Consider the following 19,902-nt stretch of genomic DNA (forward strand, 5'->3'; position numbering starts at 1 on the left):
GTCCAGATTTTCCTTGCCTTAGCAGCAAAAACCCTCGAATGATAGAGAGGAAGAATGGACAGACAAGCCCCATAGGCTGCCATTATGTGGCTCAAAACAGGATACTGTGCCTTTAAGAGAACTTTCCAGAACTTCAGAGTATCCCAGAAAGCACTGCAGGTCCCTTTTTACTTTCAGTTCTTTTTTCCGGCTCCTGCAAGCAGGACCCTGGAGCATTGAGCTCTCCCTTTTGGGTTTTTTTGGTGAATTTTCACTAGTTTTCTCATAGTTAAGTACTTTGTTGTACTTTAGTGCCTTTCTCCTTGGTGCTTGCACTGTTTTTTGTCGAATATGCCTGCATTATTCGATAAATGCCCGGAGTGCTCCAGGAAGAAGGCCAAATCGGATCCCCATGAGGTGTGTATCCTCTGCCTTCCTTCACATGTTCCAGAGGAGTGTGATCTATCAAGGCTTCTCTGGCAGGACCCTGAAGGACAGGAAGATCAGACTTCAGGGCCTCGAGGAAAGAAGATTGAAGGCACAAGGTGGGTCTTGAGGGGCTTCTTCTGCCCATGCTGAGGCCTCTGGGGGGCTCCCCAGGGGCAGGAAGGCCAGCAAACGCCACCATTCTCCGCCTGGGTCTATTGCGCCCACTACGGCGTCGAGAGGAATGACTACAGTCTGCTCCCCTTCGTCGGAGACTAAACTACGTCGACGCTCTGCGCCGAGGGATGTTACAAGACCATCAAAGTCTCAGGTGGCCGTTTCATCGCCGGCTGCGTCGAGCGATCGACGTCGACAGGCCAGGCGTCTGCGCTCGCCGTCGAAGCGACACTGCCGTCGGCGAAGAGGGGGTGTTCGTCGTCAGAGGCTCTCGTCGTCTAGGTCGCCGTCGAGGCGCAGAAGGTCGCCGTCAAAGAGACGCTCGACGCCTGGTCGCCGTTCTTCAACGTCGAAGAGAGGTGAAAGGAGGCCTGACGCCGTGGGTAGTTCTGTAGTAGGGGATCTCTGTGTATAGTCATAATCTAGTGAATAGTCCCGCCCATGTGCGTGGACCCCGGAGCAATCAAATCTCCTAAAGTGTTGAAAAAATGCAGAACTGCACAGACACTTAGGAGAGAATTTAAAGACATATAATGCAGCCTATAAACAGGCTACACTGTCCAGTACTTCAACTAGAAATTCCACCAAAAATCCACAAACAGCAAAGCCTGTCCAGATTTTCCTTGCCTTCAGCAAAAACCCTCTGGAATGATAGAGGAAGACATGGACAGACAAGCCCCATAGGTTGCCATTATGTGGCTCAAGACAGGATACTGTGCCTTTAAGAGAACTTTCCAGAACTTCACAGTATCCCAGAATGCCCTGCAGGTCCCTTTTACTTTCAGTTCTTTTTTCCGGCTCCTGCAAGCAGGACCCTGGAGCATTGAGCTTTCCCTTTTTAAGTGTTTTTAGTGATTTTTTTTTCACTACGTTTCTCAAGTTAAGTGCTTTATTGTAATTTGGTGCCTTTCTCCTTGGTTCTCGCACTGTTTTTTGTCATATGCCTGCTTTATTCGATAAATGCCCGGAGTGCTCCAGGAAGGCCAAATCGGATCCCCATGAGGTGTGTATCCTCTGCCTTCCTTCACATGTTCCAGAGGAGTGTGATCTGTCAAGGCTTCTCTGGCAGGACCCTGAAGGACAGGAAGATCAGACTTCAGGGCCTCGAGGAAAGAAGATTGAAGGCACAAGGTGGGTCTGGAGGGGCTTCTTCTGCCCATGCTGAGGCCTCTGGGGGGCTCCCCAGGGGCAGGAAGGCCAGCAAACGCCACCATTCTCAGCCTGGGTCTATTGCGCCCACTACAGCGTCGAGAGGAATGACTACAGTCTGCTCCCCTTCGTCGGAGACTAAACTACGTCGACGCTCTGCGCCGAGGGATGTTACTAGACCATCCAAGTCCCCGGTGACTGTCTCTTCGTCGTCCGTCAACATCTGCGTCGAGCTTTCGACGTGGCCAGGCGTCGGCGCTCGCCGTTGAGGCGACACCGCAGTTCGCGAAGAGGTGGTCGCCGTCTAGGCGCCTGAGGTTGCAGTCTAGGCGCCGGAGGCTGCCGTCGAAGAGGCGCTCGACGTCAGGAGGCCAGCGCTCGCCGTTCCTCAACGTCAGAGGCGGGAAGAGGCCTGACGCTGTGGGAAGTTCGCCAACGTCCCAGGCTGGTAAAGATGGAAGTTTGCCGGGCTCGGTGTACTCCGAGGTGTATACCCCGTCGGAAGGTGACTCCACCTCCTCCATTGCCGAGGGGTCCCCCTCCGAGGACTCCTACTCCTCCGTTGCCTCCACCGCAACCTGGGTCAGGGTTGCCAGAGACCGGTTCCACCGAGGTCGACCTCATTGCCTGTTCTTCTGACGCCTCCCAAGGGTACGCCTAAACCGAAGGCCCCGTCCAAGCCCAAGTCACCCGATCCGGTTGATTGTCCTCGGAGGTCACGTTCATGCTCCGGACGGAGAGGAAGATGGAGAAGTCGTCATCTATCCTCCACCAGATCGAGGCGTCACCATAGGAGGCGGGGGTCTAGGTCCCGCACGGACTCGTCCAGGACCTGTTCCTACTCGCTGACCTTATCGGTCCCGCACGGACTCGTCCAGGACCTGTTCCTACTCGCTGACCTTATCGGACTCCCCTGAGACCAGGGTTTCCCCAGTGAATGTCATTGCCACATATCCAGTATTTGGGTGTCTTTCATAGATTCACATGCCTGAATCATTCCCCGTCGTCGAGACTGGAGCCTCCGGTAAATAAAAAAGTAATGTCCTATAGACATACATAGAGAAAATAGGCCTAAGGGCCTCCCCTTAGTAGCCTTTCTTTGTTATGTAAAAAGGACCAAACTCTCAGTCAGCCAATCAGCTCCGACCTCCCTCTAGAACCTTCCTGGGAGGAGCCTCAGTCCCTCAGATTTTCTACCGCACGTTGTGCTAGGGAGTCTCCAGCCTGAGCTCTCCTCAGGATTCCTCAGAATCATCTAACTTTCTTTGAAAGCAATCTCAACTCTTCAAGGATTACTTCACTACACTGTTCTGCAGTAAGTGTTTTCTTTCCACTACTTTCTTCCATGTCTGAATCACAGAAGAAAGCCCTTTTCAGGGCCTGCTCTTCATGTGGGAAGAAAAGGATCCATGTGGATGATAAGCATGACCTGTGCTTATATTGCCTTTACCCGGACCACAACTCGGACAAATGCAAAACATGTAGGTCTTTCCCTAAAAAGACCGTGAGAGACCGAGAAGGGCGCCTTCTCATCTGGCTCGAAAGGCTTAAGGATAGAGACACTCTGGAATCATCTGAAGGCACTGTTTCCAAGTCCTCAGAAGTCTCTAAAAAGAGGCCTAGGGCGTCTTCCCCTGGCCCCTCAGACACTCCTCCTAAGAAGGCACACAAAAAGTCTTCAGAGGCAAGATCCACCACATCTTCAGTGTCTGTTCAGGAAGATCGGACTTTTAAAAAGCCTGCTCCGTCATCTAGACATGCCCAGAGGACTACCTCAGTCACCACCACGGTGTCGACGACATCAGCGTCGTCGACGGCGACTGCATCCTCGTCATCAGGTAGACCAGTCTCCTCTATTATTCTACTGACACCGTCGTCGACGACTAAGACCCTGTCAACGATGACGTCGTATCGACGAGCCCATCATCGTCGAGGACACCGTCGACGACTAAGACACCGTCGACGAGGGAGTCGACGACGACGACACCGACGACACCGAGTGCACCGACGACTACTACGTCGAAGCCGTTGTCGACGACCGAGGTACCGTCGACGGAGGACTCGTCGTCTGGCATGGCACCTGAACCATGGAGAAAGTCCAAGCTTGTGGAGGTGTCGGCCCTCGCGCTACCACCGTCTGACACCCTCGAAGACGGCAGGGTCAAATGCTACGTCTAGCAAGACTACCAGACTGCAAATTACCCCGGAAACGACGTCTCCGAGTAAAGTGGAAAGGCAGCCACCTCAGGAAATCTTCCAAAGTGAAGAATCTGAAGAGGATGACCACCTGGGTCCTGCTACTTCTATCTCGGACTTTAATGTGAAATGCCAAAGTACCGATGAGGAGCAGGAGGAGTTAACTTATCAGGAACACTCCGTCCACGCTAGTGTCCGCACGGAGGTCGCCCCCATGATATGCCTACCGGCGGCTCTCGTTAATGACCTCCGGTTCCTTGTACAAGACTACAAACAACGCTTCCCGGAGGCGGACAGTGGGAAACAGACACCTGTGGTACATACCCCAGCATCCGCCCCGAAACAGCATCAACCTCTCCCTCAGACCCACCAGGACAAGGCCCAACCTCAGGTGGTGGACTCCTCAGACGAAGATAAAGATGAGGACGAGTTGGAGGAAGGAGAGGTCCAGGAGGTCCACTCGGACCACGACGAGGAGGATGAATATGTAGCGTCATCCCCTGCTTCACCACAACCACGCCAAGCGGAATCACCGCCTGTGGACATTGGTGGCTTCCACAAACTTGTGGAAAGGGCGGCGAAGAGATTCCATATGGTCGTGGAGTCAACGGAAACTGACTGCTTCTTGCACTATTTCAAAGAGCAGCCGCAAAAGTCGACTAAATCTATTCCAATTAGAGTTCTTATGGGAGCAAGGCAAAAAATTGACACCCGCTTTTGTGCCCGCGGTTGTTCCTCGCCTGGACAAGAAATACAAAGCCCCGCTTACAGCGGCGGCTTGCCTCAACGGACAACCCAAACCTGATTCGGTAGTTACACAGGCGGCCCAGAAGAACTCCCGCAACCCTTCCTCACCTCTGTCCGCCCCTCCAGACAAAGAAGGCAGGAAGCTTGACACGATTGGGAAAAGATTCACGACAACATCGGCCATGACCATCAAGGTGGCCAACTCCATTGCCTTGTTTGGACGTTACAACCGCCAACTTTGGGAAGAAATCGTCCCATATATAAAAGAACTGCCTGACGCAGTCCAGGGTGAAGTCAAGGCTCTCCTTGTAGAAGGTCAAACTTCTGCTGCGGAAATAATTGACTGTGCTATCGACGCAGCCACGACTGGCTTCCGTCAACTGGCTGGAGCTGCTGTTCTGCGCCGCCAAGGGTGGCTCAAAGCGACGTCGTTCCGCCAGGAGGTACAAGCGAAGGTGCTAGACATGCCCTTCGATGGCCAGCATCTTTTTGGGGACAAAATCGACGAGGCACTGCAGACCATAAAGACACAGATACTGCCAGGGCACTGGGCACTCTGCAGTTGCGAAACCAGTCCTTTCGAGGCAACCGATTCAGAGGTCAGTCCTCTTATCGAGGTTCCTATCAAAACAGGTCCTCGTATTCCTACAATAACAGAAACCAATACCAGCACAAGCAACAACAACGTCGTCAGTCTTCATACGGAAGATCTAACTTCAGAGGCAAAAATACCAAGAGGGGCACTGGCGGCCGCCAGTGACCGATTACTCCAGCCAGTCCTACCACCCTCTCCATCCTTTCAAATTGGAGGAAAGTTGACCCATTTCCTCACCAATTGGCAACACATTACCACGGACCGATGGGTTCTCCAAATGATACGATTCGGCCATTCTCTCGAATTCACCACAATCCCTCCCAACACACCTCCCCAAAAGCGAGCGCACAAACACCTACGCCTGCTTCTCCAGGAACTCTGTCATGTTACACAAAGGAGCAATCGAACAAGTTCCAGCATCCTTAAAGGGGAAGGGGTTCTATTCCCACTTCTTTCTTGTACGACAGAAGGAGAACAAGTGGAGGCCCATTCTAGACCTCCGGGCGCTCAACGCCTTCCTGAAGAGCCAATCGTTCAGGATGGTGACGCTCCAGGAGATCCTGGGCACTCTGGAAAAGGGGGATTTCATGGCATCCTTAGATCTCCAGGATGCCTATTACCACATCCCCATCCTCAAGCTCCACAGAAAATTCCTGCGGTTCGAGGTTGCAGGCCGACATTATCAGTTCAAAGTTCTACCGTTTGGCCTCAAGTCCGCGCCGCGGATTTTCACAAAGTGCCTTGCACCGGTGGCGGCCTTTCTACGTCAGCTGGGTCACAAAGTCTTCCCCTACCTAGACGACTGGCTGGTAAAAGCACCCTCACCAGAAGGCGCGGCCGAATCCTCCAGCGCCTGCACCAATCTTTTTGCGAGGCTGGGATTAACCCTCAATCTCAAAAAATCCTGCATTATCCCTACGACAAATTACCTTCCTCGGAGCCACCTTGGACACGGAGTGCACATGAGCTTTTCCCTCGGAGGAAAGGACGGACAAAATATTGTCCCTAGCCGCGGCTGTGGCAACAAAGACACGCCTCAAAGTCCGAACTTACTCATCCCTCCTGCATACTTCTCATCCTTCACTGCAGACTCAGGATGCGCCCGTTGCAGGAAGCTCTCACGAGTCAATGGACTCAAAGTACTGGCTCATTCGAGGACTTCGTACGGATAACACCAAAAATGACCAGAAGTCTGCAATGGTGGAAGAGTCGCAAAAACCTAACCCTTGGATTACCGTTTCTCCTTCCGGCGACGCCTCTGGTGATCACCACGGACGCCTCCCTGGAAGGATGGGGCGCTGTCCTCCAGGACCTTCGGATCAGCGGCAAGTGGGACGCACAGGAAAAGCTGCTCCATATAAACCTCTTGGAGCTGAGAGCGGTCTATCTTGCTCTACAGGCCTTCCTACCGCGCATCCAGAACTCCCCAGTGCTCGTCAAAACAGACAACACCACGACGATGCAGTATCTCATCAAACAGGGAGGAACGCGTTCGCACTCTCACGCGAATCGCAGAACATCTGGAACTGGCTAGTGACTCACGGAATCCAGCTCAAAGCGGACTACGTACCTGGGAAAGACAATACCATCGCGGACGCCCTGAGCAGACACCGATCTCTCTCCCACGAGTGGGAACTGAGCGACAACGCTCTGGCTCACATCTTCTCTCAATGGGGCGTCCCAAGAATCGACCTGTTTGCCACCAAGGAGAGCGCCAAATGCCCAAACTACGCAAGCTGGCGTCCCCAACGAGGGTCACTGGGAAATGCTTTTTCCATCGGTTGGTTCAGCGTGTTTGCGTACGCTTTTCCTCCGTTTCCAATGATCCCGAGGCTCCTCAGGAAGATGAAGGCAGAACCCTGTACCCTGATCCTGATTGCCCCGTTCTGGCCGAGGCAACACTGGTTCTCGGATCTGCTACGACTTTCCATCAGGTCTCCGATTCGTCTGAGGCAGCATCCGAACCTCATAACTATGTCCAACGGGCAGGTACAGCATCCGAACCTCCAATCGCTCAAGTTATCGGCCTGGCTCCTGAGCACAGAGTTCTGTGACCTAAACATCCCGCAGGACTGCAGGGAAGTCCTGGCGAAAGCGAGAGCGGACAGTACGAACAAAACCTACTCTCTCAAGTGGAAAAGGTTCTGCATTTGGTGTTCATCCCAGGGCCTACGACCGCTCGCTGTCACCCCTGAACAGATATTACCATACCTTCTACATTTGGCACAGTTGGGACTGTCCCATGCATCCATTAAGGTTCACCTGTCAGCTATCTCTAGGTTCACCAGAACTTTCACAGGCCCTTCTCTGTGGTCAAGTAGGCTTGTCAAGCAATTCCTGAAGGGGCTCTACAGATCCTTTCCGAGGCCTCGGAAAGTCCCTCCGACATGGCAGCTGAATCTGGTGCTTAACCAACTTATGAGACATCCGTTTGAACCTATTCATCGGGCATCTACCAAATACATCTCCTAGAAAACGGCACTCTTGCTCGCCTTAACATCAGCCAGGAGAGTAAGCGAGCTGCAAGCCTTGTCCATTCAAGAACCATATCTGCAGTTCGGACAGGGTGGTGTTGAGACCGAACCTTAAATTCATACCTAAAGTGCCTTCGGACTTTCATCTCAACGAACCAATTGTCCTTAGGTCCTTCTTTGCGAACCCTTCCACAGCAGCTGAAAGGGCTCTGCATTCTTTGGATCTCCAAAGATGCCTTAAGTTCTACCTGGACAAAACTAAGGCCATCAGGAAATCTTCACAACTATTCGTGGCATACAGCAGTCCAAGACTGGGCCTGCCTCTCACGAAGCAAAGCATCTCGATGGATCTCCTCGGCGATTGCATTCTGCCACGACAAGGCCGGATGGCCTTTGACCATGTTACTGCTCATTCCACCAGGGCGATGTCCACGTCAGCAGCGCTATTCGCTGGGGTGCCAATTGTGGACATATGCCATGCGGCGACCTGGAAGTCACCGCACACGTTCTCCAGACACTACTGCCTGGATATCGAACTTCAGAAGGATGCAGCAGTGGGCCAGGCGGTGCTTCGCCATCTCTTTCAGTGAGGTGAGCCTTCCTACATCCCGCCATCCAGGTATGCACATTCTTTGCTCTTGTGGTGTTTTACTTATGCTATCATTCCATGATATGTGATAATATATGCATTGTCTACCATGACTGCAAAGCGGCATTACTTCACAAATGTGCATATCTGATTGCTAGCTATTCTGATTCAGGCATGTGAATCTATGAAAGACACCCAAATACTGGATAAGAAATGCGTTACTTACCTGTAACAGCAGTTATCCAGAATTGGTGTCTTTCATAGATTCACATGCAACCCTCCCGCCTCTCCTGGAAGGACTCGCATCCCTCTCTAACATTGTTACGTCTACCTAGCTGGGTGCGTACGAAAATCTGAGGGACTGAGGCTCCTCCCAGGAAGGTTCTAGAGGGAGGTCGGAGCTGATTAGCGGACTGTGAGTTTGGTCCTTTTTACATAAGGACAAAAAGGCTACTAAGGGGAGGCCCTTAGGCCTATTTTCTCTATGTATGTCTATAGGACATTACTTTTTTATTTACCGGAGGCTCCCGTCTCGACGACGGGAAATGATTCAGGCATGTGAATCTATGAAAGACACCAATACTGGATAACTGCTGTTACAGGTAAGTAACGCATTTCTTTCCAGGAAGTTCTCCAGAGGGGGGCTGCGAAGTTGGGTATCGCTGTGACTGCTCCTACACCTTCGACTTCAGTGATATTCGAGACGCTTCACAAGAAGCATTTGTCTCGCCCTCTTCTACCACTAGTACCTGGATTGAAGGAACCTGCGGAGGAGCTGTTCCTCACACCAGCGGTGGTGAAGGCCGCTCCCTCCCGACTTCTAAAGAAGTACAGGGCCCCGGATTCGGACCCTGCCTTTCTGAGAGTAGATCCGGTACCGGATTCAGTGATAGTGACGGCGACCAGGAAATTACTCTACCTCCCCGTTGTCCACCGTGCCGCCAGATAAAGAAAGTCGATGGATCGACTCTGCTGGAAGGAAGGCGTGTGGGACCGCTTCCACAGCCATGAAGGCGTCCAGCGATACAGCCCTGCTGGGACGTTATGACCGGGCGCTGTGGGACTCCCTGCAATAGTTCGTGGAACTGCTACCAAGAGACAAGAGGGAGGACTTCCAGGAGATTCTCAAGGAAGGGATGCTGGTGTCCAATCAGGTCTGTAGCGCAGCTGCGGATGCCTCCTTGTTGGCTGCCCATGGTTACTGCCATGGAATCAATCAGCGGCGACATGCGTGGCTCCGGCTCACGTCACTCAAGCCGGAGGCCCAGCAGCGGGTGGCCAACCTGCCCTTTTCCGGGGATACCTTGTTCGGAAAACACGCAGATGAGATGGCCCGCATGAAGGCGGAGGCGGAGTCCCTTACGGCTGTGGGCTTGGAGAAGCCCAAAGAGAAGTCCTACTGGCCGTTCCAAAGACGGTACAGTGCACAAGGAAGAGGACGGGGGCAGTCTTCGGGACAGTAGCAGCAGTTCCGAAGACCCTTCCAGAAACTACAGAAGGGTAGAGGGGTACAGCAGTCCTCTACCGCAAACAAAGGCCCGGCCGGGTCTCGACCCTGAGCGGTTACTTCCCCTTCATCAGTTACCCGCTCCGGTAGGGGAAACGTTCAATTTTTTCTGGCAGTGGATAAAAATTACTCCGGACAAGTGGGTGCTGAATATTGTTTGCAATGGATAGTCTTCGGTTCATCAGCCCTCCTCCAGCGATCCCTCCGGTCAGCTCGCAGTATCAACTGCGCGAGCTCCAGGCGGAGGTCGATATCCTGTTAAGGAAAAGGGCGATAGACGTACCTCTGTCTCAAAGAGGAAGAGGTCTGTACTCCCGGTTCTTCCTGGTTCGCAAGAAGGACAAGAACGAGTTCAGGCCCATTCTAGTCTTGCGGCAGGCAAACAAGTGGATTCGCAGAGAAAAGTTTTGCATGCTGTCGTTGCATCAGATTTATCCTCAGTTGCAACAGAGAGACTGGCTTTGTGCAATAGACCTACAGGATGCGTACTTTCATGTGCCCATCGCATGCAAACACAGATGTTTCTGCAATTTCAAGTCGGCACCAATCATTATCAGTACACAGTGCTGCCATTCGGGCTGAAATCTGCGCCCAGAACATTCTCTAAGTGTATGGTAGCGGCACACCTAAGGAAGAACAAGGTGTTTGTCTACCCGTACCTGGACAATTGGTTGATCAAGGCCTCCTTCTCGGAAGCTCAAGCACACTTCCAGAAGACATGCGTTCTCTTGAACAAGTTGGGGTTGCACATCAACATGTCCAAGTCTGTCCCGGTCCAGTGCATTCAGTACTTGGGAGCCACCATCAATACGCTGTCAACAAGCGTGTCTCCTTCAGAGGAGCAACGGCGATCGATCCTTCGGAAGGCTCAGGCTCTTATGACCGCTCCATCTACAACAGTGAGGACGGTGTCTTCTCTACTGGGGTCGATGGCCTCTTGTATCTTCCTCACTCCTCATGCATTGCTACACATGAGACCTCTGCAGGAGTGCTTGGAGGACCAATGGGATCAGAGGAAAGGATCTTGGGACGACAAGATACGACTGTCTCTGAATGCTCTTCAGTCTCTGAAGTGGTGGTGTTCAGCCGAGAATCTCCTCAGAGGGGTTCTCTTCCACAAGGACATTCCTACTCAGACTATCGTGACGGATGCCTCTCTCCACGGCTGGGGAGCGCATTCGGGAGACTTAGATTCAAGGAACGTGGTCTCCGATGGAGTCCACGTATCACATCAATTTCCTGGAACTCCGAGTTGTTCACTTGGCGCTGAAGGCCTTTCATCCGTCCTTCCAGACCAACTCTCTGCTTGTACAGACAGACAATAAGACCACGATGTATTATCTCAACAAGCAGGGGGGCTCGATCGCGCACCCTGTCTCGGGAGGCGCAGACTATCTGGCACTGGCTTCTGGCCAGAGGATTGACGATAATGGCTACCCATCTACCAGGTGTGCAGAATGTTCAGGCAGACTCACTGAGCAGACTGATTCAGGAAAACCACAAATGGGTCATAAACAACGAAGTACTAGGAGAGGTCTTCGCAAGGTGGGGGACTCCAGACGTAGATCTGTTCGCCACCGCCGAAAACAGCAGATGCCGAGAGGGTGAGTGAAATTCAGGCGTTGTGTTACGGTTGTTATGCATACTCACCCTAAATTTCTTCCCAAGGTTATTTCTGATTTTCATGTCAACCAGATTATAACTTTGCCTACGTTTTTTCAGAATCCTTCATCGCCAGCGGAAAGGTCCTTGCATTCCCTGGATGTTAGGAGGGTGTTGAAATTTTATCTGGATAAAACCAAAGATATTCGTAGGTCAGACCTATTCATCAATTATGGTTCGGTCAGGACGGGTCTTGCGACCTCTAAGCAGTCCATCTCTAGCTGGATTGTGTCCTGCATACAACTGTGTTACCAGAAGGCTAATAAGACCTTAGGAGGTAAACCGAAGGCTCATTCCACCAGGGGCAAAGCTGCCGCGACTGCTTTGCTCCGTAATGTTCCTTTTGCAGAAATTTGCAAGTCCGCCACTTGGAAGTCGGTTCATACCTTTGCTAAGCATTACTGTCTGGACACTGATGCCAGGGCGGATGCTCAGGCTGGACAGGTTTCGCTGCGGAATTTGTTCGCACAATAGTGGTGTTGGTTTCTTTTCTTCACCGCCGCTTTGGTGTGGGGATGGGCTTGCCATTCTATTCACTAGATTATGACTATACACAGATCCCCTACTACAGAAGGAGTAGTTTCTGTCCTGTAACTCCAGTTCTGTAGTAGGGGTATCTCTGTTAGTCATAAGCGCCCGCACTCCTCCCCGGTGGGGATAATTATTCATGTAAGGAATGCTACATGTCAGGCGTGTCACGCCTTCAAAAAGAACTGAAAGTAAAAGGGACCTGCAGTGCATTCTGGGATACTTTGAAGTTCTGGAAAGTTCTTTAAGGCACAGTATCCTGTTTTAGCCACATAATGGCAGCCTATGGGGCTTGTCTGTCCATTCTTCCTCTCTATCATTCGAGGGTTTTTGCTGCTACAGCAAGGGAAATCTGGACAGGCTTTGCCGTTTGTGGATTTTTGGTGGAATTTCTAGTTGAAGTACTGGACAGTGTAGCCTGTTTATAGGCTGCATTATGTCTTTAAATTCTCTCCTAAGTGTCTGTGCAGTTCTGCATTTCAACACTAAGAGATTTTTGATTGCTCCGGGGTCCACGCCACGTATCACATCAATTTCCTGGAACTCTGAGCTGTTCACTTGGCACTGAAGGCCTTTCATCCGTCCTTTCAGACCAACTCTCTGCTTGTACAGACGGACAATACGACCACGATGTATTTCCTCAACAAGCAGGGGGGTCCGAGATCAAGCACTGTCGCAGGAGGCGCAGGCGATCTGGCCCTGGCTTCTGGCCAGAGGACTGACTATAACGGCTACCCATCTGCCAGGTGTGCAGAATGTTCAGGCAGACGTACTGAGCAGACTGATTCAGGAAAACCACGAATGGGTCATAAACGACTAAGTACTAGGAGAAGTCTTCGCAAGGTGGGGGACTCCAGATGTAGATCTGTTCGCCACCGCCAAAAACAGCAAATGCTGAGGCTTTGCCTCCAGGTACTACCAGCAGGGGACGCTTGGGAATGCGCTATGGATCAACTGGTCAAACAGCTTTCTGTACGCTTTTCCACCCATTCCCCTGATTCCGGCGGTGCTCATCAAGCTGGCCCGCGCCAGGGATGATACTTATTGCCCCGGAATTGCCCAGGCAGTGGTGGTTCACGGGCCTGCTTCACCGGTCTCTCCTTCCTCGCATACGGCTGCCGTGCAGGGCAGACCTTCTCACGAAGTTCGGGGGGCAGATGTTGCACCCCAACCTCGTCTTTGAGTTTGGCGGCATGGCTCCTGAGAGTGCAATATGGCCATTTGAATCTGCCCGAAGATTGCATTGACATACTGAAGGAGTCTAAGCGACCTTCCACTCGGACCTCTTCCTATGCTTACAAGTGAAGAGGTTCTGTATCTAGTGCAAGTCCAAGAACTATGACCCACGACGTGCAAGGAAGATGTCATCCTTCCTTACCTTCTACATTTGGCGCAGTCTGGCCTTAATGTTCATTCCATTAAGGTTCATCTAGCTGCATTGACTGCCTACAGGAAATGCCCTTCACAGACTTCCTTCTTCCAGATCCCTGTGATCAAAGATTTTCTGGAAGGCTTGAAGAAAGTATTCCCTCATGTCATGCTCCCTTCGCCTTCATGGGAATTAAATGTGGTGCTGTCCAGGTTGATGAAGGAGCCTTTTGAACCTATTCATAAGCCTTTGTTGCAGCACCTGTCCTGGAAGGCGGCGTTCCTCGTTGCCATTACATCGGCCCGCAGGGTGAGTGAAATTCAGGCGTTGTGTTGCCAAGAACCTTATACTGTATTTCATGCTGCTAAGGTTATGCGTACTCACCCTAAATTTCTTCCCAAGGTTATTTCTGATTTTCATGTTAACCAGACCATAACTTTGCCTACGTTTTTTCAGAATCCTTCATATCCAGCGGAAAGGTCTTTACATTCCCTGGATGTTAGGAGGTTGTTAATTTTATCTGGATAAAACCAAAGCTATTCGTAGGTCAGACCAATTGTTTATCAATTATGGATCGGTCAGGACGGGTCTTGCTACCTCTAAGCAGTCCCATCTCTAGGTGGATTGTGTCCCGCATACAGCTGTGTTACCAAAAAGCTAATAAGACCTTAGCGGGTAAATCTAAGGCTCATTCCACCAGGGGCTAAGCTGCCACGACAGCTTTGCTCCATAATGTTCCAATTGCAGAAATCTGCAAGGCTGCCACTTGGAAGTCGGTCCATACCTTTGCTAAGCATTACTGCCTGGACACTGATGCCAGGGCAGACACTCAGGTGGGGCAGGCTTCGCTGCGAAATTTGTTTGCACAATAGTGGTGTTATTCTCGTTCTCCACCGCCGCTTGGTGTGGGGATGGGCTTGCCATTCTATTCACTAGATTAGGACTATACACAGAGATCCCCTACTACAGGAGTAGTAGTTTCTGTCCTGTAACTCCAGTTCTGTAGTAGGGGTATCTCTGTTATAGTCATAAGTGCCCGCCCTCCTCCCCGGTGGAGAAAGATATTCATGTAAGGAATGCTACAGGTCTGGCGTGTTACGCCTTCAAAAGAACTGAAAGTAAAAGGGACCTGCTGTGCATTCTGGGATACTGGGAGAAGTTCTGGAAAGTTCTCTTAAAGGCACAAGTATCCTATTTAAGCCACATAATGGCAGCCTTTGGGGCTTGTCTATGCCTTCCTCTCTATCATTCCAGAGGCTTTTACTGGTAGAGGCAAGTTTCTCTATGGAGGAAACTGGGCAGGCTGTGCTGTTTGTGTGGTTTTTTTGGTGGAATTTCTAGTTGAAGTACTGGACAGTGTAGCCTGTGGATATAGGCTGCATTATTTGTCTTTAAATTATCTCTTAAGTGTCTTTGCAGTTCTGCATTTTTTGACAATTTAAGAGATTTTTGATTGCCGGGGTCCACGCACATGGGCGGGACTAATCACTAGATTATCACTATAACCGAGATACCCCTACTACAGAACTGGAGTTACAGGACAAACTACTCCTTATGCTTTAATATTAGTGAGAAGGCACTTTTAAATCCATTGATTTGTAACTTTTGTCATGCTGAGTCATGTTAAGGTTCCATGCCCTAACAATATTGGGAGAAATTATTCTGACGATAAGGTTTTGCTCTTCAAGGTGGCTACTTTAGACTAGTGAGTTGCTATCTTTTAAGGCTGAAGCAGTTGGTGTTAAGATTCATGGGGATAGGCTCGTACTAATGTAGGTTTGTAAAATGTGGGTACTGATGGTAAGGCTGTTTGAGGCAGTGGTAAACCATCTTTCCATAGCTGTTAATGCCCAAATTCCTATCTTGTGGTCAAAGTTCATAAATTTTATCTTTCAGGACAGCAGCAGGGGCAGCCAGCTCCACAGCCCGCAGGCCAGCAGGACTACACAAAAGCGTGGGAGGAATACTATAAGAAACAAGGTAGATCTTGAGTTGGTTACGGGGTGGTGGAGCGATGTAGAACATTGCCCTGTTATTGTAGGTTCTTCCATATAATATACAATTTTATTTTCTCTTCCAGCGGCGGCTCAAGCAGCAGTAGTGGCCCCTGCTCCAGCAGCACCGGCACCAGCACCAGCAGCTGCGCCACCAGGTGCTCAGCCAGACTACAGTGCGGCGTGGGCAGAATACTATCGCCAACAAGCGGCCTACTACGGACAAGCACCGGGTGCCCCTGTTGCGCAGCCCCCTCCCACACAACAGGGACAACAGGTGAGGGAGATGAGAGTCCTTCCCCAGCCCCCAGAGATGCGCTAATCCATGGCCAGATGTGGGTCCTGGGATTTCGTGACGAGCAGTAATATCCCCTATCCCCCCCTTTCGGATCTCCATTTGGACCATGGGACCTTGGAGGAATGCACATACAAGATGTTGAGGAGTTGTCCCAACACTAGTCATGTGAGACGCTGGGAATTTTTTAAGTGTGCAAAAGGTCTGAACATGCCATCGAAGAAGCAACATGGGAGGGGAAAGAAGTGCACGACTGGACCAAACTGAAAGGAACTGGCCCCTTTAGATTAGGTGTTAACAATAGTCCCTCCCCTCTTCCCTGTGCCCCCTTAATCTTCACGATTTGAGGCGGGAGGCATGTTTGCCCAACACTGATCTCTCTTCGTTCTCTCCTGCAGGCTCAGTGACTTGAATGCGACTCCCCATCTGACAGTCATGAGGTTTTGGAGAGCACAGTCGCTGCTGTAGAGAAATCCTGGGGTGGGATGGGAGCAGTCCGAAAAGGTGATATCTAGATTTTTTTTTTTTTTACATTTTAGGAACCCTGGTTGCTCCTTTGAAGTCTAAAATCTGGAGCCCCCCCTTCATGTTGAGCCAGTTGTAGAAGATAGAAAGACCCTCACAAAACATCAAAAGTCAGCCCTTTTTTGAAACTTGGACAGTTTCAGGTTAACACTGCATTTTTTTTGTTTTTTTGTTTTTAAAATAAACTTTAAACAAACTCTGCTTTTAGTTGGAGTTGGAACATTCCTTGGACAAGGTATCTGGAAAGAACAAATCCTCTTGATGCCCTTACCCCATCCCACAACACCATTTTCCACCGCTTGGACTGGTCTGGTCTGTCATGTTTAAACGTCTGTTGAAGAGGAGATTAAAGACGAAAAAAATTGTACGCTCAAGTTTTTACTTTTTACCGCTCGTTTTTAACTTCACAATAAACGATAACAAAATATTTCCCCTTGGTGTTTTCCTGGCTGGTGTCTCTGTATTGGCGCCCCAGGGGGGAGGGGCAATTGCTGGCTTGCGTCCCTCTGCCCTGGTGCTCTGGAGGGGCTGTTTGCAACTGGTATGTCCTTGGTGTTTCTAAGGACCATTGTAAATGGTCATGTCATGGAGGCCATTGTGGCACAGATGAAATTTCTCAGCTTTGTCTTTTTTTTTTAAAAAATAGTTGTCGATAAAGGCATTGTGTTTTTTTGTTAAAATAAATGCTGCTTTTGTTTTAAACGCCTGTGCAGTGTTTCCCGAACCTTTCTACTCGTCCCAGGATTTATTTATACCATTTAATCAGATGATTTTCCAGGTCTAAAGAAAGTGAGCGTACCCTAGTTAAATGATATTCAATTAATTACTGTTTTTTTAATTTGTATATAATGCTCGTACATAGACTAATTTTATTAAATGTGTTTTAAGTTCCCATCTGTTGGCATATATTTTCCTAAATTATAAATGCTATTCAGATTGTTCCCCGTAGAATGTAGACTCTTAGCCAATGTTGTGCTTACCGATCTTTCTATCAAAATTGAATTAACCAAAAGCACCTTATTGCTTTTGATATAATTATCAAATAATGAAAAATCCAATAGTATTGAAATTGACTTGCATGGCAATTTCTAATTTATTTCAAAATGTTATCCCAAAGCTGTTGTAAACAATCACACATCTAAAGCATTTGAACTCAATTACCTGCCTCATCACACCATGGGTGTTACCCAGCATATTGCCATTGCACATAGAATTGCAGTCTTTTGTGATGCGCAACACACAACTGTCTGGCTACACATGTTTCTTTTCCAGGTTTACTATTGATTGAAATGCCCCGGAAAAACATGTGATTATCCAGTGAGTGTGGTTTATGACCCCGGACCTAATAAATCCTAACCAGGAATGTTACTTTCTTAAATGTTCTATATAGCTCTTTGTCATATTTTGATAATCTTGATCATGAGCTAAATGCTTTCTCGTAAGTAAACTGGCACCAATTTCAAATGGTCCTCTTTCGCATATTCCCAATGTATATTATTCGCCTTTAAAGCCGTCCCCAATTATGCCTAAACCAATTGATTCCCAACATTTTAACTCCTTCATGGATAGCTCTGGGATTATAGTTGGTGGTAGTGATTGTGTCCCTATCTGGTATTGCTAAAAGTCGGTACAGCTGTCGTCTGAAAATTGCATTAAAGTTTCAGGTTCATATTCTGGTTTATTTGCTTAATTATACTTGGATCAAAGTTTTATAGAAATCTGCATGATTCTCAGATAGTCCCTAAATGTTTGCTTAGTGTTATAATTACATGCAAGGCATCTGGGAGCCGTTTAATGGGTGGGATGTTAAATAAGGTAACCTGTGTTAGCATTTTTCACCTGCCTTTGGCAAATCAAAATGTAACAGCTTCTATAAAATTTTCTGCAACATGTGCTACCAAGTAATCTACATAAATGACTATGGGTTGATGTATTTAATTGCAGATTTGTCTTGTTAGTGATTCTGTGAATCTGGTGATTAAAACTGGTAAAAGGGGCATGTCTGGTACCTTGCAAAATGATCCCATTTAATGATGAAGCTGTTGCATATTAAGGTAGCGAGGGTGTATCTGTCTCTGCAGGGAATCCCATCTTTTGAAGGAATGTAAACTTATTGCCTTCAAATCAAAACTCCTTTTCTGCGTCCTAAAACATTGTGACTATACTCTCCATAGTGTAGTTACAGAATTAACATGGACCTTGGTGTGAAGTACAATTTCTCTAAATTGGTGTATCTAAATTGGTCTCTAATGCATGAGGTTCTCATGGATTTGGACTAGGTGTCTTGTGCGCACTCTTAGCTGCAGCCAATTTGTTTGCTAATTGACTGTCATGTCTTTCGAGCCAAGCTCCTTTAGGATATTTTGGTCATTAACAGCTAAATCTACTGAATCGATTTACACTTCTGGCATGAAAGTTGAATTTGGAGCATGCTTTTTATTTTGACGTAGATCGATTAGTTTGAGGGGGTTTGAGTTTGAAAACGGAAGCCAAACACAAGCATTTTGAATGGGGAAGAGGGTAATTTAGGCAAATTGGTTTTTAATGACTTTGGGGAAAGAATAGTCTACACAGCAATAGATGTGTGGGAAAATTGTTCAGAATATTTAAGCTAGTGACGTTTAACATGTTTACACACAGCACTATTTTGTGTTTGGGAAACTAATGCCTTTTCACCGAATTAAACGTTACGGTTAAGTTTATGAATCGCGATAAAACGATGCACTGGTTGTGATTTAATGCAGTGTATAGTCTAAGTAGAGTGATTTGGGCAGCCTAGTAGCAGACATTATTGCTAGCAGCAGAAAGAATCCATTTATGTGAACACTCTGAAACCTGATGAAAAATATTTGACGTCTACATGATCAACTAATCTGTAATCCAGGAGGATTTAAAATGTTTAGTTTTACTTTTAATGTCGCTGCAACACAGATTCTTTTACCGGTGGGCGAGAGCACAGTGGGTGCTAAAATTTCAAATTAATTTACAGGATGAGGGATTGCCACAGGATTGGTTCCTTTTATGCTGTACCAGAGGCTTGTATAGTTCTCTTGTTGAGAAATGCCTTATGGGTGCGTTTTTGCTGGTTTAACCTAACGAGAGTAGTGCAGGTTTAGAAATGATTGAATCCTTGTGTTTAATCCCAACCATTATTCAAAATTGAAACATGAAATACTGAAAAGAACTTTCCCAAATATTCCTGTAAAAAGGAATATCAATTTTTAAGATTGCAGTTTCCCTTAAATGTAAACACTTTTAGCTAAAAGCTGCTCTAATGGCTCATCCTACCACATGGCGATTTGCTTTTAGTTATACTTGGTATATATCAAATTTGAAATTGCTCCTACAAGGAATCTTAGTTAAACTCTGTGCTCAAACTGTTCAGTTTCCAAGCCTGAATGATAAGAGGTGAACCTTCTGTTCGGCTGGTCAGTAAGTTTGAAGCAAAAATATCCCTGGATCGCCACACAAGTTATGGTATCAATTTGCATGCCCAGAGCAGTGCACAGGAGACTTCTGCACCGGCTAGAAATTCAGTCCAGAGTATTTGTCAGGAACTTGTATCGTAGCTTCCCTCATTGTACCGGACTGCATAGCTTATACTTGCAATAGGGGCTTCTGATTAATACTTGAATGTGTGGTTCTCAAACAGTAAACGCTTACTTCTAGAGCTCATATCCCTTCAAGGGG

At 48.6% G+C, this 19,902-nt stretch overlaps 1 protein-coding gene across 8 annotated transcripts in view; it reads left to right on the plus strand.

Moving 5' to 3' along the window:
• Positions 1 to 16,641, plus strand: part of KHSRP (KH-type splicing regulatory protein) — a 46,316-nt gene extending 29,675 nt beyond the window's left edge. For 6 of the 8 annotated variants that reach the window (XM_086963619.1, XM_086963612.1, XM_086963607.1 and 3 more), the window contains 2 exons: positions 15,295 to 15,378; positions 15,479 to 15,854. In XM_086963619.1, coding sequence (XP_086819745.1) covers positions 15,295 to 15,378; positions 15,479 to 15,714 — 320 coding nt within the window. In that variant the 3' untranslated portion in view covers positions 15,715 to 15,854. Of the gene's footprint in view, positions 1 to 15,294; positions 15,379 to 15,478; positions 15,855 to 16,085 lie in introns of those variants that run through there. The other 2 variants (XM_086963615.1, XM_086963610.1) reach the window with 1 other exon arrangement.
• The last annotated feature ends 3,261 nt before the right edge of the window (positions 16,642 to 19,902 follow it).

This window comes from Lissotriton vulgaris, chromosome 1_1, assembly GCF_964263255.1.
Source record: "Lissotriton vulgaris chromosome 1_1, aLisVul1.2, whole genome shotgun sequence".
NCBI lineage: Eukaryota > Metazoa > Chordata > Amphibia > Caudata > Salamandridae > Lissotriton > Lissotriton vulgaris.